Raw genomic sequence first — 24,438 nt, forward strand, 5'->3', positions numbered from 1 at the left:
TTCCGCAGAGCGTGGTGACGTCACATCCGGCAGGGAGGCTGGCCAATCGGGAGGGCGCGGGTGACGCAGCGCTTGGCGACGCGCGGGAGCGGAGCGTCGAGTGGTTGGCTGAGGCCCGGCGCGTGCTGGCCGTTGAGGAGGTGCGCGCTGATTGGCGGAGCGAGGCCCCGTAACTAGGGAGGCGCTGGGGTGGGGTCGCGGCTGTTGCGGGTTCGGTCCTGGCAGCCGCCTCAACGCCCGGGGGCTGTGGCTTCTCGGTCGGGCCCAGCACGGCCGCGGCGGGGGCTCTCGGGGCCCGTTCCCACCCGTGGTGCCGTTGAGATAATTAGCGTCCTTACGGTCTCTGGCCTGAAGTGATAAATGGTGTCCCAGGTGCAAGCAGCGTCCTGGTGGCGTGACCCAAGCCCCATCTTCGGCAAGGTTGCTCCGGAGATTATCGAGGACACGCTGATCCATTTGGCCACGGAAAATGAACACTACCTGAGCAAGCTGTCGGATCAGGCCGGATGCTTCAAAGACACACGGATAGTGGGTGAGGCTCTTTTTCAACTACAGCTAGCTCCTGAGATGGTTAACAGCTGCATAACTAGATTCAGCCGACTGAAGCGAATGCCTGTTGCGCTTTTTTGCAGAATTTATATTCCTTTTGTCTGAAAAATGGCACTTGGACCAATCGGCAAGGTACCAAGCGGTAGAGTTATTTGAAAGGTAATAAATATCCCGAATGCTCAGTGTATTTCTCATTTCTCTCACATGGTTACGCTGTGCATGCTCTATCCACTCATTCAAACAATGTATAATTTTTTTTGTGTCTAAAGCTTTGTCTCTTTACTCATTTAATTCAAATTAACAGTTCTCCGTATATTCTGAGTACATGCAGAATTGTTTTTCTTCCTTTTTCCTTAGCAGAAGAGAACTGTTTTCTGAGCAGTTGTGGCTTTTGTAGGTTTATGATCAAGCAAGTAGAACAAATCTCTAAGTCCTGCAGAGAGAACGTTAAAAGTCGCGAACAAGGACAAGGCAGCAGCTGGAGCTCCCTGAAAGATCAGATAGACGACACGTTTGTCCTCCGGCTTGTGTCATGCATTCAGCTTGCAAGCAAACTTTCCTTACACTATAACGTAAGCCAGCTAAACCTTTTTCCTATAGAATTTTTTAGCAGTGTAGTATACTGTGTAGTATATTAATCACTTAAAAAATAAGATTGCCTCTCTGAAAGACAACAGCGATAATGAAATGCAAAGGATATTGAAATGGAAACCTAAGTCTCTTCTGTTTAGGGCAGATTAACTCATCAAGTAACAATTTGTCAGGAAATGTTCCCAGTACTGGGGGGAAAAAAGTATGGGCAGCGGGAAAACAGTGGCCTGTGGTGGTTCAAAATTGTATGACTAGAGAGAGTTCACACCTGTCTGGGGAAGGTTTGTGGAGTAAAGGATACCTACGGGAAGGAAGGTCTGAGCTGGGTTTCTCATGCCAGCTTAAAATTCGAGTTAGACAGCTGGGTTAGCGGGCAGCATCGCCGCGGCAGTGGCTCATGCTTAAATTCAATGAGAGGAGTAAAGCAAGAAAATACTTTGTTCTTAGCAAGTGCCTTATTGCCTAGAAGATAATTTGCCTTTTTTTTTTTTTCCCCTCTTCAGGTAGTTAACAGTGACACAGCTTTAAAATTTCTGCAATCCTTGAAATATTCATACACTAAACAGGAATTGCTCGAGTCGGAGCTTGCTGTTTTAAAAATGCTGCACTTTGAGATCAATGTGTTAACTCCTTTGGCTTACGTGGAATTGCTTCTAGAGGTTTTAGGTAAGACTACTATAGGAGAGAATGGGAAAGAATTTTTTTAAAAGCATAATAGAGCTATTACTGCTCTGAACCAAAATGTCTCACGTTACGGATTTTTGCATACTGTGAAGGCATGTGAAACTTTTCAGATTGTCCAGGGCTTTACTTTTCGGATGAGAAGTTTGTCCTTAGTAGAATCTGATGAATGTTGTCGGACAGCCAGTCGTGACTCATTCAGTAAAAGATTAAGCATTTAAAACCCCCCAAACCTAGCGTAAGGCCACATTTTCTGCAACGACCTACCATTTTCTTTGCCCAGGTCTGACAACCTGAATTTCAGAATGAGTGAAATTATACTGAGATTGAGAAGCCTATGGCATGAGAAGGCCTGTGGCATTTGGAAACAAAGGGCAGTTGTCACCAGAAATCTTCATCCCTCGCTTACAGTAACTAACGCCTCTTTCTAATTCAGTTTAATGACTCAAAATGTATGGCTGCTTATGGATGATCTCTGTGCTAGGATACAATGGCTGCCTGCTTCCTGCAAAACCATTACATCAGATGTGTATGCAACTACTAGACTTCTCCTATCTTACAAGAGATACCATCTACGACACTTTGTTGAAAATTGCCATTGAAAATTCGACACCAAGCGAACTGCAGATGTAAGTAGCTTACATGACTATTGCTTAAAATAACTATTTGAAATTAAAACCCTAAAAAAACCCTAAGGAATAGTAGCATAATTCCCATTATGCCGTTTTTGGGCATGTTTTAAAAAATTTTAATTTGAGGGGCTTTTATTGATCTTAATATACCAGTTCAAAGCAGTGTGCTTCACTACCTTTGCTTTAGGGGCAAGCTAGGAAAATGTTTAACTTATTTGACAGTGCTAAAGCTGGATTTTTACAATTAAGTTAACAGGTTTTATTTGGACTGAATAAGGTAACGTGTCTGTAGGCTGTATGGCGATTTACAGAAGTAGGTGCTTTTGAACTGTAAAACTAGCATCCTTTTACACCAGAAGATGCTTTTACTTCTGCAGAGCAAAGTTTTTGGCAGTAAAGGAAGATTTCATGCTCTTGGCTGTTGGAATCATCAGCACAAGCGTGTTCATACTAAGCCCTGAGCACTGGCAGCAGGTAGAGTCGCTTCTAAACACGTTAGAACTACGTGAAAAAAATGGGAAGGTGGTTTATAAGTTTAAGCACAGCAAGAAGGCAGGTAGATTCTACTGCGAGTAGCATGAAGGAAGTGACGTCTTTCAAGTCTTTTAGCAGGAAGTGTGTGTACTTTTGTAAGAGCGTCATGAGGGTATGCGGGCAATTCCGCAGGAAGGCTTGCGCTCACACTGGTGTGAGCGGATCCTCGCACTTCAGCTTCTTTACAGCCAGAACAAACCCACACAGACGTTGCTTCCTTGACAGGTGGAGAAGAGATCCCATGGGACAATGTTCTGCCCAAACTGCTACTGAATACTCTAACAAACAGCGTATTACAGATAGCAGTTTTTTCATTTTACTTCTTTAGTAGAAGCAATTAAATAAATAAAAAAAAAACCCCAAACCAAACCAACAAAAAACCGCAAAACAAGCAAGCAAGCAAACAAAAAAGCCCAACCAAATAAAAAAAAACATGCTGAGAGGCTTCAAGTTTTGTTGAAGTGCACCTGTGGAGCACTATTGTTCTTGTTAGATTTGGAGGGTTAAGAAGTATGTCTGTAAACTAATGTCTCTTAGGCATTGTAAGTAAGTTGGTTTTTCTTTTTTTCTTTTTTTTTCTTTATTTTTTTAAAGGTTGTGGAGCATTTAAACTGTATCACTGGCATTACTTCACAAAGTATCTTAGAATTTTCTTATGCAGTACTGATACATGTCGTTGGCACTACCACTCCAAAGCAGCACTACAGGAACTGTGGACCAAGCTCCGGAGAACAGAATTATGCCTCTTAAATAGAACTATCTTCTACGGCCAGTCACTAGGATATCGGTAGCAAACTCTTACACCGCTGATAATAGACCATCTTCTGTGATGCTGCACAGGGCACCCAACGCAATTTGGTTTTACTTTTGGTTTTGAATGCCAGGTGTTCTATAAAATTTCATATGTTACGTGTTAATTAGGAAAGCTTGTCCCTTCAGGCAACGCACTAGTGCTGTGAAGGGAGGCACACAGGAAGCAAAGTAGCATTTAGAAATACCTCTTTTCAGCCTCAAAAGATTTATTGTTAGAGCTACATCTTCTAAGTTAGGAATGTAAGTTTCCTTTGAATAAAGAGAAAACTCTGAGTCATGTTTTGAAGACATTAATGTGCATGGTATTCTGCTTGGTGATCTGTAGTGCTAGAAGCAGCTCACATGCCCAGTCACTACAAACAGGGCTGTACTTCCTTTCTCCACTTGCTGCTTTTTAAAAAATTAGTTATTATCACAGCCTGTTACTGTGTTCCCTTTTTGCCAGTGCTCAGTGCCTGTTTGCTCTTACCCCGAGAAAGCCGGCTAGTTGGCTGGTGCTGTGAAAAGGCCAGAATCCACCAGTTTTGAAAGCGATGCGATTGTCACAACAGCAGGTGCCCACTCAGCACGTCCATGTAAACGCCACGGGCTGTTTATGCTGTACCTGGCATATGCTAGATGAAAGCACTCTTTGCGTAGAATAGTGTTTTATTATTTACTCAGTGCACCTCCGTGCAAGAACAGGCTGCAGGAAGTATTAACAAATAGTTCATATCCTCATAGCTAACAGTATTTTAAACAGTATCAAACCTGGTTAAGTTCAGTGGCACAAAGAAGTGCTGATATGACTTAGAAAATATTTTATTTCAAACTGTAGTTACTCTTCAATGACCAAGCAGAGCTTCTGTGAGTTCTTCTACATTATTCCCTGTGCAGTATTTCACTTTTCTAACCCCTGTGTTAAGCTGTAAGAGTAGCATCAAACTCACTCGTGTTGTCAAGTTTGACGGTAATTTATACATGTATCTATAAACCCCAAAAGTACCAGTTCAGCATCTATTTAATAACTGATTCTTTTTATTCTGTTCAGCTCAATGATGTAACTTTACATATTGCTTTTCTATATACTACTTGTAATAATGCTATTTAAAATAAAGTGTCTTGTGGATTTTTGGTATTGTAAACATTTTGTACTAGTTAATGTTAAGAGACATCTTAATTTGACTTTCTCCAACGAAACGCAGACACTCTACAGCTGCCAGGATGACTTCTTTACATGGTTACTTGTTATAGAATTGGGATGAGACCCAGGCAAGACCCCACTTCAGGTTAGTTAACATGAATTTTAGTGCTTTTGTCCATTGCTCCTCAGAGTTAAATTGTGTTTTAATAGAGTAAGAGCCACCACTGCCACCCGTATCTTCAATCTTTCCTTTCTCCACGTCCATCCTGTATCACACACAAAGTTTTATTAGTGCATTACTATTGCAAGCATTTCATCTCAGTATGATGTCAAGTACTAAAATTTAAATCTGACGTTCATATTATTCTATGTAAGAATATTTTGTTTTTAAAGGAAATCAAGCAAGCCTCAGGTCTTCACCTGAGGAACTAGCTTTAAATTTCAATTAAACTAAGAGCAAATGTGGTAATCTTGCACATTCTAAAGAACACTGGATGATTCCAGACAGACAGGACTGAAACAGCAAGCAGTGCTGTAGGCTGGTCCAGAGGTCAGTTAGTGCTGCGCGGGACAGCATACGAGGCGTTAATTTGACATGTTATATAGCAACGCTCACCTGTAAGGCAAACAAAACCGAGTTTCCCCTTTTTCCACTTCCTCTTTAAATTGCTGCACGCAGTCCAGGAAAGCCACCATTGCATGGTCAAACTTATTGTCCCAGAAGAACCTTAGGCCTCCAGAACAGTACAAGGGGAGCTCCTGGAAAAAGAGATTTGTTTCAGGCACCCCAAGCACTGCACTTTAGATACGGTCACTGCAGCTTGTGGAAGGCTTAAATTTGTCATAGGATGCTTAGAAATGGTTTGTGGCACATAAGAAGTGTGACTCGGTTTGTGGTAAGTGCCCACCACGTGCAGGCTTGGGTTCCTAATCGCCAACAATCATCCCAAACCATGCTATCTTCCTCTGGCCAGCTGCAGTGTACAGTTCAAGAGTCCTGTTGTTTTTAATGCTACTGGATGGCAGAACGAGTGGCTCTATAGGATATGGAGTGAGATATTACGATATTGGAGAAGTCGGGGCACCTAGCTCTCCTGCACCATAAATTTATAAAGAGCCGAGTTTGTTTTCTGCGTCCCCACACCTGACCAGGGCTCTGTGGCGTTCAAGGTGCGGGATCTCTTACCTTTGATTTGTCCGTGAGGGACTCTAAATATGAGTGGTTGCCATATGGTACAAGACGGTATCTGAAAGGAGAGGCGATTCACAGGCAGATGAGTCTAACTGTTATTTATCTGGGTCACAAGTGAAATGTGTATTTTATTGCGTATACCTTTGAAACTTCAGGCCCATTTTGTTAGCAAGGGCATGTAGCAACAGCACAGTCTGCCCCCAGGCAGCATTGATCTCATTCCACTCTACAGGAACGCTGGGGAGACGGCCAAGTCTGAAGTTATTTATTGTGCCAAACTGACCACTGTGCCTGCGATAAGAGGAATTATAAATAAGCGCACTGGGGCAGGAACAGCTTCTAGCATGCTAACCAAACACGGGCCACGTACTAACAGTTACGGAATGCAACTGCTAGCCGAGCAAAAGGAGGGTTTGGGGGCTCTGGTTAAAAAGTATAAATACCAACCACTTGTTCTCTTTTTATGACAGACTTCATACAAAAAAAAAAAAAACCACCCCAAACCCCCTGAGCTACCTGCTCTGGAAAGCCTGACGTTAGAGCATTACCGCTGGCAGGCGCAGCAGGTGTTGGCGCGTTAACAGAGTTAGTGAAAGAGCCATTTCACCGTCTACCTGGACACTGCACCGTGTCGCAAACCTCTCTCAGCTGATGCTGTTGGGAGCTGTGACACAGTCGTGTTGCTGTGGGGTAACTATGACTTGACTAGCACCTTTCCTGTCAAATGCAGCATTACTGAACCAGCCCTCCATTGCAGGTTCTTAGCAAACTGACGGAATATTCCGGTGTCTACATTACCAGATGTGAAAGGTTGCGTTGAACACATTGGTTTTCTTTAATTTATCCAATTGCATCTGGGCATAGCGCATTTGGTTTTCCACACTTTTCAGCTCATCATCTAGCTCCAGTTGTTGCCTCTTGAATTCACAGTATTCTTTCTGATACCTTTTAATAAAAGCAAGACAAGAAATGTGAAGTGCAGGCTTTCGCAGAAAAGTGATCGCTCACGCAGTATACTAGGGTTTTTTGGTCTCGCCAAACTTCAATTTTGCAAACAAGCCAAACAAGCCACTTGCATTTGGGCATTATTTACAGGTTTCTCCACATTATAATCTCATGTATCTGTTACCTAAATCCCTGCCATAAACAACAGTTCACTCACTGAGCTTCTTCCTGCTCCAGCTGCTCTGCCTCTGCCCTGACTCTCTCAAAGTCTTCAGCCACAATCCTGCGGTTCTTCTCCACGTCCTCTAGCTCCTGAATGAGTTGCTCTTCCTCCAGTGCAAGTTCTTTCAGTTCTGTTTGCAGTTTCTCCTTATCATCCTCATTCATTTGTTCCAGTATCTCCAGACATCTCCTAAAGGAGAGTGACAGGATTACCAAAACAGGGATCCTGGGAAGCCCCCACCAAAAGTCCCTGGCTCCGTGACAGCGGAGCAGAGGCGCAAACAGGGACTCTGATCTCACGTGCGCCTCTCGTTAATCCCGAGCTCTCCACATTGATCCTGCACTGTGAGCCAGGAACGCACACAGGGGAACAGGGGAGCAAGATGGTGACCGAGGAGCTGTTGCTGCCTGTCAGTAACCATCTCTGCAACGCCCTCAACCGCACGGGACCGCTGCCACGCAGGCACCGTGGGCAGGTGGCATCAGTGGTGCTGATGGGCTCACAAAAGCAGCTCTGTACCACAGGTGGGTGTTGGGCTCTTCTCCAAAGTAACAAGCGATAGAATGAGAGGAAATGGGCTCAAGCTGCGCCAGGGGAGGTTTAGATTGGATATTAGGAAAAATTTCTTCACGGAAAGGGTCATCAAGCATTGGAACAGGCTGCCCAGAGAGGTGGTGGAGTCCCCATCCCTGGAGGTGTTCAAAAAATGGGCAGACGTGGCACTTTGGAACATGGTTTAGTAGGCATGGTGGTGTTGGGTTGACGGTTGGACTGATGATCTTAGAGATCCTTTCCAACCTTAATGATTCCTAGTTTTTACTTTCATTGTAAATAATCCAACCACCAAGCCAGGAAACATGAAATTGCTACTCTCCCCTTAATTGGTTTAGTGGTGGAGTTGGTAGCGTTAGGTTAATGGTTGGACTGGATGATCTTAAGGGTCTTTTCCCACCTAAACGATTCTATGATTCTATGACTCTCAAAACTAAAGTTTTCATCTCATTCAAAGAAAACCAAATACTGAAGTCAGCGATGTCTCTTACTGATCACAGAAAGCCGGATCAAGGCCGTATTCTTTGCCTAGGCCTCAAGCTAAAGCAGCTCGGTCTCGGGTCACCTCCAGATCACTCACTTGTAGTTCTGGCACTCATTCTCCGTGATGTTAAGCTGCGTGTCCAGCTGGTCTAGCAGAGTGTCCGTGCATTCCTCACACAGAGGGTGATCCACATCTGTCTGCCCAGACATGATGTCGAAGAGGTCACCGGTGACCTGCAGGAAGAGCTCAGTTAGTTCAGCTCTTCAGCCACAGGCAGCTGCTGGCTGGTTTTCAATAGAGGGGCTTGTGCTTCTTCAATTAGCAAAGTATTTTTTGCAGGTCAAATCTTGATTTAAAATAAACCAACTTTACTGAACTACTCACCAACAAAATTACTGGAAGGCCAGTGCTACGGGCAACTCTGCAGTTTAACCTTGCAGAGCATCTAGAAAAACTGATGCTCCATTTAAAAGTATCTGAGTTTACCAGCTTATGTAAAACTTGCCTTCAGTCTCCGGCTGAGGTTTTCCATCGTGCCGCCATCTGACGCCTCTCCGATCAGCGTGAAACTGTTGGCGCTTTCTGTCGACATCATTCTTGGAAAGAATTTTATTGAGTTGAGTGTCAAGGGTTGAGGGGAGCCAGCTCTAGCGCTAGACTTAAATCCGAGACTACTTCAAGAGTCAGAAAGGATGAACGCACAAGACGTACTTGCGGAAGGACGGGGGAGCCTGTGTTTCAGAAGAGCTCTATCGCGACAGCATTTTACGTTAACCCGCAGCTAAGAAGCAGCGTCCTAAATCCTGCGTGTTTACGTATGTTCAAATGGCCGCGCTGCTGCCCGCTGAGGAGCCCAAGGGCCACGGGGACCCCCCGGGGGAAGCTCTAAGGGGGTCACCCGGAGCAGGCCGTGAAGCGCAGCGCTAAGAGGGGACACCCCGCGGGAACCCTTTCCCCGAGCAGTGCCCGGCGCCTGCTCGGGCCGCCCGGAGGGAGCTGCCGGGGGCTGCGCCGGACCCGCCCGCGCCCGGGCTCCGAGCTAGGGCAGGGCTGGCGGGAGCAGGGCGGCGGCCGTACCTGGCCGGAGGGATGAACCTCCTGGACACGCCATCCTGCCGGTTCTCCGCGAAGGCTTCCTGCGGGGCGAGGGGACACCGTCACCGGGGCGGGGGGGGCCGGGGGGCCGCCTCGCCGCGCCCGACCCCGCCGTACCCGACCCCGCCGTACCTCCGTCAGGGCGCTCTCCTCTTCGTGCGCGTCCCCGGGCCGGGCAGGGGCGGCGGTCAGCAGCGGGGCTGCGGGAGAGGAGGCGTCAACCGGGCCCGGGCCTGGGCCTGGGCCTGGGCCTGAGCCTGAGCCTGGGCCTGAGCCCTGGGCCTGAGCCCCGGGCCTGGGTCCCCCCGCCGCCCCGGCCCCCCCGCCCCGCCGGTACCGGTGAGCTCCTGGATGGTGAGGCGGTCGAGGATCTTGAAGGAGGTGTCGAGCTTCAGCGGCTGGCTGCAGCGCTGGCAGACGAAGCTGACCTGCGTGGTGCAGGCGGGCAGGCGGCCGCCCTCCATGCCGCCGCTCAGCCCCGCGCCCGCCCCGCCATCGCCACGCGACGGATGTGACGCGGGCGGCAGGGCAACGGTCCTGGCAGGGGTGTAAGAGCGGCGGCGGCCATTTTCCTCTCGCCTCGCCGTGTGAGCGGCCAGGACCCGGCGGCGCGTGCGCGCCGGGGTGAGCGGGGGGGGGGGGGGCGGGGGTGGGCGCAGGGTCACGCGGGCGGCGGGCGCGCGCGGCATTGGCGGGCGCGCCGCGTGAGGTCAGTTCCGGTGGCGGCGACGCCGGTGGTGGGGCAGGCGGCAGCGCGAGACCCGGACCCGCCCGCCGCCGCCATGGCCTCGCTGCTCAAGGTGGACCCGGAGGTGAAGCTTAAGGTGCGCCCCCCGCGCTGCCCGCCGGGCCGGGCCGGACCGAGCCGGGCTGGGCTGGACCGGACCGGGCTGGGCTGGGCTGGGCTGGTGCCGGCCCGGGCCTCGGGGCGGGGCGGGCTCGGGGCCGCCCCGGGGGCGCCGCCCGGCCGCTTGGCCCCGGCCGTTGGTCCTGCGGCTGCCGAGCGCGGCCCGCCCGCCGGGCTCTGCCCCCGCCCCCGCCGCTCCGCGGCTCTGCCGGAGCGCCGGGAGGGCGGGGACGGGGCCGGGGCTGCTCCGCGGCCGCCCCCGAGCCGTTCCCTGGCGACGGGTGGCCGCTGGCCCGGGCACGGTGCATCTCCCTCCCCGCCCCGTGCCGCAGCCAGCCCGGGCGGGAGCTGCTCGGTTCGCGGTTCCCCCCGCGCTGCTCCGCGCCTCCCCTCGCACGTCCGGCCCGGCCCGGGCAGGCGAGAGGGGCAGGGAGCTGCCGCTGGCCGCCCCGGCAGCTGCCGCTCGGCGCTCACGGGCTCTCCCAGCTCCAGGTCGCTTCTCCCGAGGATGAGAGCTGTACCGGGAGAGCTCTGGGGTTGAGGCTGTAGTCGGGCTCCACGGCCGCAGGGCGCAGCGCTTGGCTTGCGCTGAGCCCTGGTTTTTGAGAGCGGCTCTGAAGCGTTGCTTTTCTCCTTCTGCAGGTTGACTCCTTCAGGGAGCGGATCACAAGCGAGGTGAGTGTCCCTCTGCCACTGCCCAGAACGTGGTAGCACAGGAAAGAAGCCATTTGGCCATAGCCTTCTGACAGACTTGATTGCGAGTTGAGCTTCTCCTGGAAGCTCAGCAGTGCTCAAGAGCTTCAGTCGCCAGCTGGAGTGAGGTTATGTAGCCTTATGGCTCTCCTAGCTGGCATCTTCTCACCTTGGCTTAGCGTGGCGGTCGGCAGCAGGCAGAACTCGTGTTCTCTCCTGTTTCCTGCCTTCGGACAGTTGATTTCCCTCGTGTTCTTGCCTGTTAGCGGGAACCTTGCAGCGTCGTTTCATGTCAATGTCTGTTCTTTCTCTCTCAGGCTGAAGACCTGGTGGCAAACTTTTTCCCAAAGAAGCTGTTAGAACTCGATGGGTTCCTTAAGGTAAGGTATACATTGTCCTCTGTATCCTTTTTCATTTTCAAGCAATCCGGTCCCGTGTATTTTCTTGTGCATTTCACCTTGTTACAAAGACATGAAGCAGTGGCTGGGTCGCTTGCGTGCATTTGAGTGCTGTTAGCTCTAGAGGGGGTGCTTCCTTTTTCAGTTTTCTTTGTGCGATCACCACATTTATCTTTCCTACGTATTCGCCAACTTCGGGCCGTCCTTCGCGATGCTGTGGTCTCACAGGGACTCCGGCGTTGCAGATGGTTCATAGCTTTGATCGAGTCTGGAGCTGGCACGCTGTTCTTGGGTGGAGGGAGGTCTCATCACAGGCCTGTTGTTAGACTTTTTTTTTTTTCATTCATCCTTATTTTATGGTTGGATAAGGGGAAGGTCTGAATCTTTTGTCTTCTCATTATGTTTGGCGTGACGGAATTTGTTAGTTCGTAATTAAATAACAAATCTGCTTTATTTTCCAGGAGCCTATCCTGAATATTCATGATCTCACTCAGATCCATTCGGACATGAACCTCCCAGTGCCTGACCCAATTCTTCTCACAAACAGCCATGACGGACTGGATGGGGTAAGGTTACTCTCTTGGCTGTGATCCCTACTTTTGTTAATTAAAACTGCATGGCTTGCTCTGTGCTGGAGTAGGATATTCTTATTTAATAACAGGCTATGGCTCTCCCAAAGGCTTTAGGAATGGGTCTCTCGAGCCTGGGAAGTCTGCTGGAGGTAACACTGTGCTCTGCAGTCCTCCTTTGTTTTTAAAGAAGGATGCTTAGAAACCAGGAGTGTAGCAGAGGCTGTAAAGTTTTCCTTATTTCCTTTGCAACACTGTTGTAACTTATGACTAGTTTGTGAGTAAAACATTTTGTATATTTTAGCCAAATATGAAAAAGAGGAAGCTGGAAGACCGCGAAGAGACCTTTCAGGGTAAGAGTCCCCAAGTCTCTTATGCTGCTGCCTGCCCCCCGAACCAGTGCACCATGCCTTAGGGGAGTGAAATCACGGGAACCCCACTTGCCCTGTCCTGACAGCAGCTGCTGCTCATGCAGGCCTGTCCCTGCAACCTCTCAGAGCCTGACCTACGGATGGTCTGTTGTGGAGGAGGCAGGTTCCAGCTCTTAGAAGCATCGTTATGACTTCTCTGATAGACATAAGTAGTACTTGCTTGAGCTTGCCTGCTGACAGAGGCAGCTGATCTCCCTGTAGCTCTGTGCTGAAAGCTCTCCTTGTCTGGACGAAGATACCAGGCTTTGGATTAAGCTGAGGCAGAAACAGCTCGTATATGTCCATCAGCCAAATCCTTTCTGCCCAGCCTCAGCAGTCTAGAGCTCTTCAGCTTTTGTCTCCGCTCCATGTTTTCTCTTTTCCTTCCTTGCAGTAATCGCTGTTATCCCATGTGAAATTTCCCCTTCCATACAGGTTAGCTATAGCCTGGCCCAGTGTCCGCTTAGTAGGGAGAGAAGACGCTCGGGTAGACCTTGGGTCTGATCCCCTGGCACAGCCGTTCCTACGCGTTGCTGATGCAAGGTGGTGTTCTCCTCTGCCGCTAGGTACCAAAGTGTTCATGATGCCCAATGGGATGCTGAAGAGCAACCAGCAGCTGGTGGACATCATTGAGAAAGTGAAGCCAGAAATCAGGCTGCTTATTGAGAAGTGTAATACGGTGGGTATGAGCGCTGGAGCGAGTGGAGACAGTAGGATGCTTTTACTCCTGGAGAGGCAAAGCTTCTCTGAGTGGAAGGAGCAGGCCCCTCTGTATTCTGTAGATGAGGAAAGGCAGGATTCGTGTTACAGTGTCTAAAAGTGGCTGGGAGGTAGGTGTAGGGAAATAATGTTTTGCCGAGCCCTCAGGGAGCTCTGTAGTTCACTTACTGAAGGAGGATGATGTCTGTTATGCAGGCTCCTTCCTTGAGGCTTTTCTTCACCCTCCTTTTGCACAGTTTGAGATACTTGCTGAGAGCTTCGGTGGGCACAGTCAGGAAAGCTTCCCATGGGAAGCTCTGCTTGTGCTGGCGTGTGTGGTGTCCCAGCTGTGTGCGAAATGATCTCAGACATGTTACACGAGCATGAAGGACCTGCAGTTTATCATGAACTGCATGGCAAAGGCAGGGTCCGGGGGGAGGGGGGCTCTCGATAAAGCTTTTGAGAGAGGTGTCTGTGGAGATGTTGGCGTTGATCAGCATTGTGATCTTTCCACCACAGGTGAAAATGTGGGTGCAGCTTCTTATCCCCAGGATAGAAGATGGAAACAACTTTGGTGTTTCTATTCAGGTAAGGCACCACTGGCTCTATGCCCTGCCGCAGGAGAAAGCGCTGTGCTGCAGAGACGTGGATCTCTTGGGTTCCTCTGAATCCTTCATTTGATGGTATCCAGCAGCTGCAGTCATGGGGTTGGTTTAGGTTTTAAAACCCAAACCTGAGCTTGACATGGCACTGCTGAGACACGTTGCTTTCAGAGCCCTGAAGGCTGGCTGCAGTCTCGTGAAGCTAATGGCTTCCGTGTCTTCCCTGCAGGAGGAAACAGTTGCTGAGCTTCGAACTGTGGAGAGCGAGGCAGCGTCCTACCTGGACCAGATTTCTAGGTAGGCAGGCAAGAACAGGCCTCTTTTTTTGGGATCCTCTTGGGAAAAGTAAAGTGCTTGGGGAATGTCCCCCAGCTTTTCTAGGGCAGCTTGGGCCTGAAAAAAATCTTGGTGCTATTTATCTGACCTTCAGTCTCTCCCTCTTCCTACCAGATATTATATCACAAGAGCAAAGTTGGTTTCCAAAATAGCTAAGTACCCTCATGTGGTAAGTAAACGGGGAAGTGGAGAGTTACATGTTACGTGCTGCTGCTCTTTGGGACTCTTTGGGCCACTTCACAACTGTCCTTTTTGAGCTGAGGGTCCTGGGGGAAAAGGGGGGATTGCACAAGGATGCAGGACACCTGCGTTAGAGGAGAGCAAGCTGAAGGGGGGATTCCTTTGCAAAAGGTAGGACCTTCACTTGGTGTGTGGGAGGCACAGCTGAGCTCAGGCCACTCAGCCGTGTGTCTGCTCTCTGTAGGAGGACTACCGCCGCACAGTGACAGAGATCGATGAGAAGGAGTACATTAGTCTGCGCCTGATCATTTCAGAGCTGAGGAATCAATATGTAAGTGAAAAAATGGAGCTCGCGCTGGCTCCCTGCACAGAGTGGAGAGCGCCTTCCTGACCCTGCTGCTGCCCTCCCCCTTCCCTATGAGTACACCTAGTCCTGGCAAGAAGCCTGTCTCCTCCCCACTCCGCTTTGGTCTGACGAGAGGAGCCGACTGTTGCCTCTCCACCGTCTCCTAGAGATGCAGGTGTTTCCAACTGAGCATTCACAGGAGTCTAGCACAAAATATTCCTTCCACCTCTGTGGGAACCTGTGATCCTAAACTTTTCACGCAGTACAAGCCACTCGTGGGGTCTGTAAACTTCTCTTTTTGGTGTTACATGCAGTGGCTTCTGTAAAGTCTGGCTGAAAGAAGCCCTTATCTTAACTAGGCGTGTGATTGCACGTGGGGATTGAGGGTGGTGCCAAGGTGAGCTGTGCTGCTCTTTTAACCAGCGCTCATTGTGAAAGCTGAACACTGGATGACTTCGCCCTTCTTGTCTGAGTCCTGTTCTCCCTTTTTGCAGGTCACTTTGCATGACATGATCCTTAAAAACATTGAGAAGATCAAGAGGCCTCGGAGCAGCAATGCTGAGACCCTCTATTAAGTGTCAACGTTTGAACTTGAGAACTGTTCAGTCAACTAAAGACCCTCATTGCCTTGGTTTGTTACGTGACTATCGAGATGGGAAACTGGCTGGAAATAGTATCGCATTCTTAGTTAAACTCTAAAGAAATTCTTGCCTAGTTTTGTGATTGGTTTTGTTCAGGTCTCAGGAGCTCTCCCTCCCTCTAGTAACTGGTAACGAGAAGGCCGTGCTGCTTTGGGGTGCCCTAGAGGCTACTGCAGCGTGAGAGCACCAGCCAGGCAGGAACATTCCTTCATGCCTTTCTTCCTACCTGAGTAGGAACGACACTTAGAGACCAAGCCCTCGTCTTGTCCCATCTCTTGGCTGGAGGCTTCACTGGGGTCTCTGGGAACGGGGCAGACAGTCTAAAGCACGAGAGCAAGCCCAGGTGGTGGTGCAGTGGTGGAGAAGCTCGCTCTCTTCACTGCTGGCTGTAGCTGGGCCCCTCCGCCGCCGGTGCTCTGCACTGACCGATTGCAAAGACAGGGGAACCTGCCCTTTCTGGGCTGGTGGCAGCAGCCACGCTCCAGTGCTGCTGAGCGGTCTGCACTCCTTTCCTGGCTCTCTTCTGACTCAGCAGAGCCTGCCCCGTCTGTCTCTGCCTCGTCAGTTCTGGCTAGTCAGCGCAGAGCACAAAGTGGTGCTTGAAACTAGGGCTGGTTGCTCTCCTGGCTGGTCGTGAGCTCAGGTGGCTTCTGCTCCTGTTTGCCATTTGACTAGAGCAGCTTTCCTGGCTAAAACCAACGTTACTTCACGTACGTCCTAGTGCCCCTTCAGCATGAGCTGCTTTTGCCCAGGCTGAGAGAAGGGAGGGGCCGGAGATCCGATACTAAAGTCCTGATAAGTCTCCGCACGTGGTCAGACTGAGACCCGCTGTCTCCTGGCAGTGCTCCCTGCTGCCTGGGCAGAGCACGCCAGCTGTGGCAGTTGGTGCTCGGGGGGCGAGGATGGCCGATACCCGCCTGGTACCACTGCAGACCTTTGTAGTCTTTCCCCTGCAAAGGGCACGCTCGCGTGCCTGGTGACTCCTCTAAGCCGCCGGAACGTTTCATGGTCCATTACAAACCCCTTTGGAAATGACTGGTTGTGTTGCGTCAGTTTTTGTGTGTGGCAAGTGGGCCCATAACGCTGCAGGCTCCCAAAATTTTCTTATTTATAGTATTTCTACTTAAGTCCCTTATTCAGGGAACTTTAAATCATTTGTTTCAGGAACCTTGCTGTTTCCCGGGTCTTGCTGTTACACCCATATATTCTTATTGTGCAGTAGCCTTAATAGTTGTGTTAACCTCATTGTAACAACAGTGACAAATGGAATGAACTTTCTCCACTTCTTTTTTTTACTTTGTTTTTGTTTCTTCTGCTTCCACATCTAAGAGCCATGTTGTCTCTTGCTGGTTTCCCAGGGATTTGCCCAGAGTGTGGAGGGCCGCTGGCCCTTGCTATAGACTCTTCTGTTGTTGTTTGTAGTAAGTCAACTCTTAGTCTTCCCGCTAATAAATATTCAGTAACAAACCAACTGCGTTCTAGCTGCTGTCTGGGAGCAGCACTTCCCCTTGTGTTTCTTTGTATTGATTCCTTTTAATTTGTTCGGCTCTCTTTGCCAGATGAAAGTATGTAAACTTTTACCATGTCAAGAAATTAAAATAAGGTACTTGGAATTCTTTTAAGGTAGCCCCTTGTGTGTGATACTGAGCTCTTAGGCTGTGCAGTGTTAACGTCTGTTCTGGTCCTGCCTTTTTCACATCCAGTTGCTCCTTCCCTGCATTCTCCTCATGCCTCTTTTTGACTCTGTTATAAACTGCTATGCACTGCTTTGTAGGCTGTTTCTATTCCTTTAGCATGCCTTACGTTAGGTCCCTGGTCTTGGGTTTAACGCAATCCGTCGCACCTCAACCCAACGTGCGGGACTTGGGCCGTCTTGGTTAGAAGAGACGCAAGAGATTTGCGTGGTGTTTCTCTAAGAGTCTGCAGCCTGCTCCGCGGCTGCTCCTGCACCTCTGCCGAGCAGGCGCCTGGGTGCCGCGCCTGGTGCGTGTGTTCGGTGCATGGTCCGTTACTCTCTTGGCTGCTCCGTGCATGTGGTACCAAAGGAAACGCAGGCCGCCCTGCAATCCCCTGGCCAAAGCATCCTCTGCTCGCTCCAGGAGATTGTCCTTGTCCTTGTCGCGCATCCTCCCGTGTCTGCCGCACCGCAGCCTCGGGTACGGAGACCTCTCCGGGGGCACTCCTGTCCCCCAGCTGCTGGCATGTGGGCCCCTCCGTGAGCTGCCCCCCGGGCCAGGCAGAGCCCGGGGCTCGGCCACCCTTCCCGGCCGGGGTGCCGCTAGGTGGGGCCCGTGCCCAGCCCCGGGAGCGGAGCGGGGCTCCTGCCTGGCACGTACGGCCTCCAAAATCTTCAGCTGCTGAGAAGCAGGAGCAGCTGCTGAGAAGCAGGAGCAGCCGCTTGCGGACAGATGCTTCCTGCCTCCCGCAGGGCCGCCTGCCCCACGGTGCTTCCTGCGGTGTGGGAAAGTCCTGCTGGTGCCCGAGCCGCTCCGGGGAAGGTGGGAGTCGAGCTGGAAACGGGTCACTGGGGGCCAAGACGGCTGGAGCCAGAGCTCAAAGGAAGCACTGTTGTTGGCAGGACTCGATGTGGTGCAGCGCAAGGGGTTCCTCCTCACCACAGCCAGAAGAAACTGAACTCCCAGGAGGCCTGTGCCAGCAGTCCTGTGCAAGGACGGAACATCCAGGACAGTTGTCTTGGGGGGTGTTGGCAGGGAGCCTGGTTCATCCACAGGAGCAGGGGAGAGTTTGTTATCCGTGATCTTCACCCCTCAGTCTCAGCGCAGTGGTTTCTGCTTTGCTCTCCGGGAGAAGTGGCAGCGTGCCGTCAGGGCTCTAATTCACAGGTCCTTGAGACATCCCAGCTTACATGCAGTGACTGTTAAAACTTTGAGAGGAGCATAAAGGCGCAGCAGTTGTGTGCAGATGCAAACACTGCCAGAAACGCAGCTGGTATGGGTAAGGGTCAAGCAATTTCCACCTTTCTGTTTGACACAACGTGACCCTATGAGATGAGAGAATGGGAGCGGGAGTTTTCCAGAGTCTGAGGTCTGGCTGCTTAAGACTTGCCTGTGTCAGGAGAGTTGGCAAGGGGTTTTCTGTACTGTATTCTTTAGCTGTCTGGCAGTCACTGACTCTGAGTTTCCCTGAGCCAAAGGCTGTCTGTCTCTGGTTTTGGTTTCTATAAATTTCGGAGACTATTTTTTGCCACATCTACCTTTCTGTGCGAGCAAAAAACAGCAAACCGCTCTCTTCCTTGCTTTGTTTGGGAGAAGTGGACAATTTAGCAAATATAAGATATACTGATGGGCAGTACCTAACAGCAACCGTGTAGCCAAAATAAACATCGGTAGGATGTGAATTCTCCATATTAGGTGTGGGACAGAGTGACGGGCTAATCGGGCTGGGGAGCTGAGTTGTGGGAAGACGTGTGTGCACCAAACAGGTCATAAACAAGTTACGCTGCTGTTAGTGAGACATGTAATTTTTTTAAATTCTAGGTTAGTTTTAAGCTGCTTCAGGCTTCTTTTGGAGAAGGTACATGAGCAATTCAGTGGTATGCATGGCCCTTAAAGATCCCTGATCGCTTTTCATCAGCACGGTATTGACACGGGTTTCCTGGCTTTGCGGGCTCAGTTAATTACTCTGCTTCCTGAAATCTCTACTGCAAGATGGAGATGGATTTAGGACCATTCTGTTTATTCTGAGACAGAGCTCCCAGAAAATGCAGGCTGATTCTTGTGTTGCTTGTAATAGGCTTTAAAAGTCCTCAGCTTGAAAAGTACAGCAGAAATGGACAGTGTTAAATAACGTGGTATTAGACATGGCGTCCACGGCACGTATCCTTGTAGCGGGGCAGAGGCAGCACAGAAAGCTTCGTTTGCATCATCTGTATCCTGCAGACCTGGGGTGTGTGCTGTGGGTTGGTTTGTCGTCGGGATGTCATTACATGTTAGGATTTCTCTTTTTTTCCAAACACCCAACATGCACAGAACTAAGAGAGTTCCCATACTTTATTTTCAGACATCTCCCAGGCAAGCTGCAGGCTTGAGTGGTGATTTGCGGGGCAGTAAGGCCTGTGGAGTTTGTCCAGTTCTCTTAAACTACTGCTGTGCTGCTTAGAAAATGACCATCTGTAATTGCAGCCTATGCCTTGACCTTTAGGGACTTGGGATGCAAAACCAAGAGGCGAAGTCAGAACTGATCTGCTCTTTTTGTACTTCTTTAAGCAAATGTCAATGTGAGCATTGTGCATGCAGCCTCAGAGGTTCGTGCAGCTGTCTCGGCTCAGCTGTGTAGGTGTGTGTTGCAGCAGAACGCTTGTGGAACTCCTGGGAGGCAGGAGGCATGTCCTGGCTCTGCTCTAAACTTTAACTGGGGCAACATCGCTTCCTCTCTGCACTCTGAGTGACATGGATACCATGTTCTAGGCTTACACCAAAAGGGAATTTTTCTTTCAAGCCTAACCCCAAGTAATCCTCGAAGACTTGACTTCATGGATTGAAAGACTGACTTGGAAGTCAGGGCTTCTCTGCCTAATTTAGGGCTACTCAGAGGCATCTGATTCTGCTGCTGGAGGCCAGTTGAAAGTCGAAGAGAGCAGGGTACCTCTGAAACCTGTAGCTGTTGCATCCCGTGTAGCCAAGGCTCTCTTCTCTTCTCTCCTGTCTCTCCCCATTGCTTGTGTCCATGCTACAGAACGAGCCCCTCTCCTGGCCCAGCGGCCACGTGAATTGACTGCTGCGGCTCTGCTGGCGCAACGGCCAGTGAGGCAGAGATGACGCATGCTGGCACGGAGTGGACGTGCGTGTCCGTGACCTGCACAGCTTCAGCCTGGGCTAAAGAAGGCTGAGGCTGCCAGTGGTGGTGAGGATAATGGAGTGTGTCCTATGGCAACGTGGCCTTCTGCCTACCAGTGTGGTGTCTGGTAAGCACGGCCGGAGGACCGTGGAGGGGCTGTGTCCAGGGCAAGATCTGCTGCAGAGGAAGAACTGGAAGGAGTGCTGAGGCTGGGGGGGGCTGTCTCCCACCGGGAAACTGATGGGAGGAGGAAGAGAAGGCCAGGGTGAGGTGAGGTGAGGCTGGCAGCTGGAGTGGAAATGTTGGGTTGAATCTCCAGCCCTGGTTCTCTTGCATGCCTTGTGCTTCCCAGCACCAGCTCAGGGACAGGCAGGGATTGTAGCTGAAGCGCTGAATCTTGTCTACCCCAAGCATCTGCTGCATGGCAGGATGGAGCACCGAGTCCTGTTGTCTGGCTGCCTCGTTCTGCCAAGGCCTTTCAACGGTGCTGTGAGACCAGCCGAGGCCCCTTCGGTGGGGATGGCAGAAGGCAGTCGTGACAACCTTTGGTAGAAACGCTGGAGGTGGCTGCTCAGCCTGGGCAATGGTAGCCTGGCAGCACTGTGACAGCGGGCACTGCCATCGGCTGCCTGCTTGGATGCCACAGGATGGTTTTGTCCTTGAGGGAACTTCTCAGAAGCTGCACCTCAGCTGATCTTTGAATCGGAGTCAGAAACAAAAGCTGCGCGATCTTGTTTCGGTGGAATGCTGGGGGATTGATTAGTTCATAGCTGTTCAAAGGTGCAAACTAAGAGGTAGTTGCTCACAGCGTATTGGGGCCTGAATCTCATCCTGAACTATATCCCTCCATGCCTGCCAAAGTTTTTCTACTGCTACGCAGATGGATGTGTTTTCAGCAAAGGCTTCCATGTGGAAGATTTAAAAAAAATAAAATAAAAAGTAACTCCAAGCTTGGAATCGTGCTGCCAGGGAGAATGTTTACAAGGAAGCAGCCTGATAAACAAGGAAATTCGGTGAGTTGCAAAGAGGTGAAATTCTACAGCATGGCAACAATTCCCAGCTTGTCAGAGCCTCACAGTGGTCCCAGCCACCTCAGGCTGACTCAGGATCTTCGTTTTTACAGGCAGCCTCAGGAAGCTAGGTTGGACTGAAAAAGTAACAGAATTATGTGAAACTTGTCTGAGTCACTGACCCTGCATCTCCACTAGTTCTTTCAGGGCACTGGTCGTGGAGAAGGACGGAGAAGGCTGCAGCTGAGAGAGGAGATCTGCCCTTTCTGGTCACCACGAATTTCAGATCTCCTCCCCTAGCCTCTCCCAGTCTTTTGTACTTTCCGTGCTAATCCATCCAGTGCAGCATAAACTGACAGAGGCAGCAGCTAGAAACCCTGCTCTGAAAGCTGCTGTGAATGCCTCAGGACCAGCAGCAGCATGCACATGAAAACCGTGCTCATCCTCCTCCTTCTGGCCTTAGCCACGATATTTGCTTTGGTCTGTGTGCTGCTGACCAGAGGACGGGGCCCCAGCACCTGCCAGCACCAGCCCCTGGAGCAGGAGGCCACCGACGACGGCCAGAGCCTGGTCTTTGCCGATCTGACGCCCGAAGAGATGCTGCAAGTGGTGCGGTACCTGCAGGGAAACCTCGGGGTGCAGCTGGTTGACGCCTCGCGTGCAAAGCCCTCCGACAACTGCATCGCCTCCATCGACGTGCAGGTCCCCGCCAAGGCAGAGGTGCTGCGGTTCCTGGATGGTGGGGGGCCTCGCCCCCCCCGGGAGGCGCTGGCTGTGCTGTACTTTGGGAACCAGCCAGACCCCAACGTCACCGAGTACGTGGTGGGTCCGCTGCCGACACCGGTGTATCACCGGGACGTCACGGTGCAGAAGTACAGGGGGAAGGTGCCGTACCACCGCAGACCAGCACTGGCTGTTGAATACAAACAGATTGCAGGGTTTTTAAAAAGCCAAGTGTTCCCTGCAGCTCCATCTTTCATGCGTCAAGTAATGGAGTATGATGGAGCCAGCCTAGCAGCCCTGACAGCCGCTCCCCGTGGATTCCAGTCTGGAGATCGAATCACCTGGTTCGTTTTGTTTCAGAACGTGAGCGGGTTCTTCGTGCACCCGGTGGGGCTGGAGGTGCTGGTGGACCACAGCAGCCTGGACATCTCCCGGTGGGCGGTGAGCAGGGTCTTCTACAACGGGCAGTACTACAGGGACATGGTTCAGCTGGAGAGCGCCTACGTGCAGGGTCGCATCAGCGTGGAGAAGGTGAGGAAGGCGCCGCGGGATGGGGACTTCTCATCCATGAAGCCCCGAGCACCTTCGGCTGCGCTGTTCCCTTTGCAGTATGAGCCCCAGGGTCCCCGCTACAGCGTCAGGAACAACCACGTCCTCTTCCAGGCCTGGAGCTTTGCCTTTGGGATGAGTGTGAACACGGGCTTGCGCCTGTTTGACATCCGACACAAGGGGGAGAGGGTTGCCTATGAAATCAGTGTCCAAGAAGCATTGTCAGTGTATGGCTCCAACTGCCCCGGAGGAATGTCAACGAGGTACATGGATGGGAGCTTTGGCATCGGGCGCCACACCTCCCCCTTGGTGCGAGGGGTCGACTGCCCCTATTTAGCAACGTACCTGGATGTGCACTACCTTGCCCATTCCCAGGCCTCTGGAATTAGTAAAAATGCCGTCTGCATTTTTGAGCAGAACCTGGGCTCCCCTCTGAGGCGCCACTACTCCAACTTGCAGTCGCTCTACTACTACGGGGGGCTGGTCAACTCTGCGCTGGTCGTTCGCTCCATTGCGACCGTGGGCAACTATGACTACGTGTGGGACTTCATCTTCTACCAGAACGGGGCCATTGAAGGCAAGGTCCAGGCCACGGGGTACATGAGCTCCTCCTTTCTCCATGGGGATGGTCTGAGATACGGCAACAGGGTTTGGGAGCACACGCTGGGTACGATACACACCCATTTCATCAACTATAAAGTGGACTTGGATGTGGGAGGTAGGTCTGGGTCTTCCTTTAATGTCTGCCATTACACCGGTAAACCCCAGAGCTTTGGGGAGATTGCCTCCTAGTCTGTAGAATCCCTAATATTTGTCATCAGAACTCTGCTTTTTCACTCTCCTAACCTCTTCTTTCATTACAAAGTTATTTTTCTATATATAAAATAGTCTGTTAAGGTCACAGAGTTGAAGGCAGTGTGAATTGTCTGGGAGTTCTGTGTTCAGCCCAGGGAAAGTATGAAAGTTCGCAGCTGGAAAATGTTTGTGTTTCCTTGAGGCCTCACGTCTGGCACGATGAGTGTTGCCATAGGCATGGCCAGGCAGACAGGGAGACACAGCCCTGTCTGCAGGGCTGAAGGTGCGAGCCTGCTCTTGCTGCGCCTGATGCTGGTCCTAGCACTCCTCCTAACTTGGGAAAATCCTTTTTGTATCTCGACTGCCCAGCGTAAAGCCGGGCAGCTGGACTGGTGTTCTGCAGGACGGAGCTTGTGCAGCTCTATCCCTGCTCCTCTTTTGAGGAAACACTTGTAAGTTGGATCCTGAGTCTCAGGCTGCAAAGCCGCTGCAGTGAGCCAGTGAATTTCCCGGCTTCGGCACAGAGTCACGGTTTCTGGCAGTGGATCCCTGCAGAGGGTTATTTGAGTCCAGGAGCAGTTCCTTCTGCACCAGCTGGCAGGCTGAGCAGCAAAGTGCTGGCGTCCACCCTGGGAGGCACAAAGATGCTCAGCCTGAAAGGACAGCTTTGCTTCCCCTTAAAGGCCATTCCGGTTACTGCAGTCCGGGAAGGTGCAAGGGTAGTGGTGGTGCTGGGGGCACGGACCGGCAGCATTAGGTGTCTGTTACTGAAACCTGCTCCTGTAAAAGGTAAGGGAAAAAAATGTTTTACATCTGCAGAGGACCAAAGAGATTGCTGGTAGGCAGTAGACTGCATCTGTACCAGCCCAGGAGAAATGCAGCTCCAGTAACCCGTGCTGTCTCCTGGATTGTGGGGAGGAATCGGAGAACTATGTACGTCAAGCTCCAGCTGACTCCGGTGCAAGCGTTCAGTCCCGGCACGTGTCCGCTCTTGTACCTGCCTGAGATGCAGTGGTTTGTGTGGCCTTAAAAGGTGCTGCTGCTATCATTATGGTCAAAAACAGGGCTGATACTGCTTCCCTTTTTGTAAGCAAGTCTTGAAAATGTGCTAAAATACAGTTCCTGCGTGGTGGCAAGGTTCTTTTCCATGACTGCTGTGCCCCTCAGCCCCCTGCTCTGTTTACAGCCCCTCAGCCCTGGCAGCTGCAAAATGCTCTTGAAGAGAGTTGTGTAAAATCCCAGACTTGTTCCCCTTAGCGAGGGAGGGGAGCGCTGTCCCGAGTGGCGGGGTTTGAGGCCACGCGGGGTGCTCGAGAGGCGCCCGGCAGGATCCCCGCCTTCTGAGCGCAGGGAAGGCAAAACTGCAGCACAGCAAAAATGGGTCATCTCCCACACAGGTTTCTTGGATCCTGATCTGAGGCTGGCGTGG

At 51.1% G+C, this 24,438-nt stretch overlaps 3 protein-coding genes and 1 pseudogene across 5 annotated transcripts; 3 read left to right on the forward strand and 1 right to left on the reverse strand.

Annotated features, from left to right (window-relative positions):
• The first annotated feature begins 360 nt into the window (after positions 1-360).
• Positions 361-3,787, forward strand: CNTD1 (cyclin N-terminal domain containing 1). Its single transcript, XM_009489181.2, has 7 exons — positions 361-532; positions 633-708; positions 947-1,121; positions 1,644-1,806; positions 2,306-2,450; positions 2,831-2,927; positions 3,582-3,787. Exons 1-7 carry the CDS (start codon positions 361-363, stop codon positions 3,735-3,737), a joined length of 984 nt encoding a protein of 327 aa, XP_009487456.1. The 3' UTR covers positions 3,738-3,787.
• Positions 3,783-9,878, reverse strand: BECN1 (beclin 1). Of its 3 annotated transcripts, XR_012831748.1 has the most exons (12): positions 9,752-9,878; positions 9,547-9,614; positions 9,397-9,455; positions 8,825-8,915; positions 8,416-8,552; positions 7,278-7,472; positions 6,914-7,060; positions 6,257-6,406; positions 6,110-6,170; positions 5,540-5,682; positions 4,270-5,189; positions 4,036-4,049 (listed from the first exon to the last, which is right to left on the reverse strand). XR_012831748.1 is itself a non-coding variant. In XM_075722904.1 (11 exons), the coding sequence occupies exons 1-11, from the start codon at positions 9,876-9,878 to the stop codon at positions 5,021-5,023; spliced, it is 1,347 nt and encodes a 448-aa protein (XP_075579019.1). In that variant the 3' UTR covers positions 3,783-5,020. The 3 variants fall into 3 exon arrangements, 2 of the variants coding, with proteins under 2 accessions (XP_075579019.1, XP_075579021.1); XM_075722904.1 differs by having other exon boundaries at positions 3,783-5,189; XM_075722906.1 differs by lacking the exons at positions 9,397-9,455; positions 9,547-9,614; positions 9,752-9,878 and adding an exon at positions 9,031-9,119 and having other exon boundaries at positions 3,783-5,189.
• A 293-nt stretch (positions 9,879-10,171) lies between these two features.
• Positions 10,172-15,203, forward strand: PSME3 (proteasome activator subunit 3). The gene is made up of 11 exons (XM_075722918.1): positions 10,172-10,238; positions 10,904-10,936; positions 11,272-11,334; positions 11,814-11,918; positions 12,226-12,274; positions 12,898-13,010; positions 13,550-13,618; positions 13,862-13,929; positions 14,083-14,137; positions 14,393-14,479; positions 14,989-15,203. The coding sequence occupies exons 1-11, from the start codon at positions 10,197-10,199 to the stop codon at positions 15,067-15,069; spliced, it is 765 nt and encodes a 254-aa protein (XP_075579033.1). The 5' UTR covers positions 10,172-10,196; the 3' UTR covers positions 15,070-15,203.
• Positions 15,204-21,255: 6,052 nt separating this feature from the next.
• LOC104031261 (amine oxidase [copper-containing] 3 pseudogene) lies at positions 21,256-23,618 on the forward strand (annotated as a pseudogene).
• The last annotated feature ends 820 nt before the right edge of the window (positions 23,619-24,438 follow it).

Source organism: Pelecanus crispus, chromosome 18 (assembly GCF_030463565.1).
Source record: "Pelecanus crispus isolate bPelCri1 chromosome 18, bPelCri1.pri, whole genome shotgun sequence".
Lineage (NCBI taxonomy): Eukaryota > Metazoa > Chordata > Aves > Pelecaniformes > Pelecanidae > Pelecanus > Pelecanus crispus.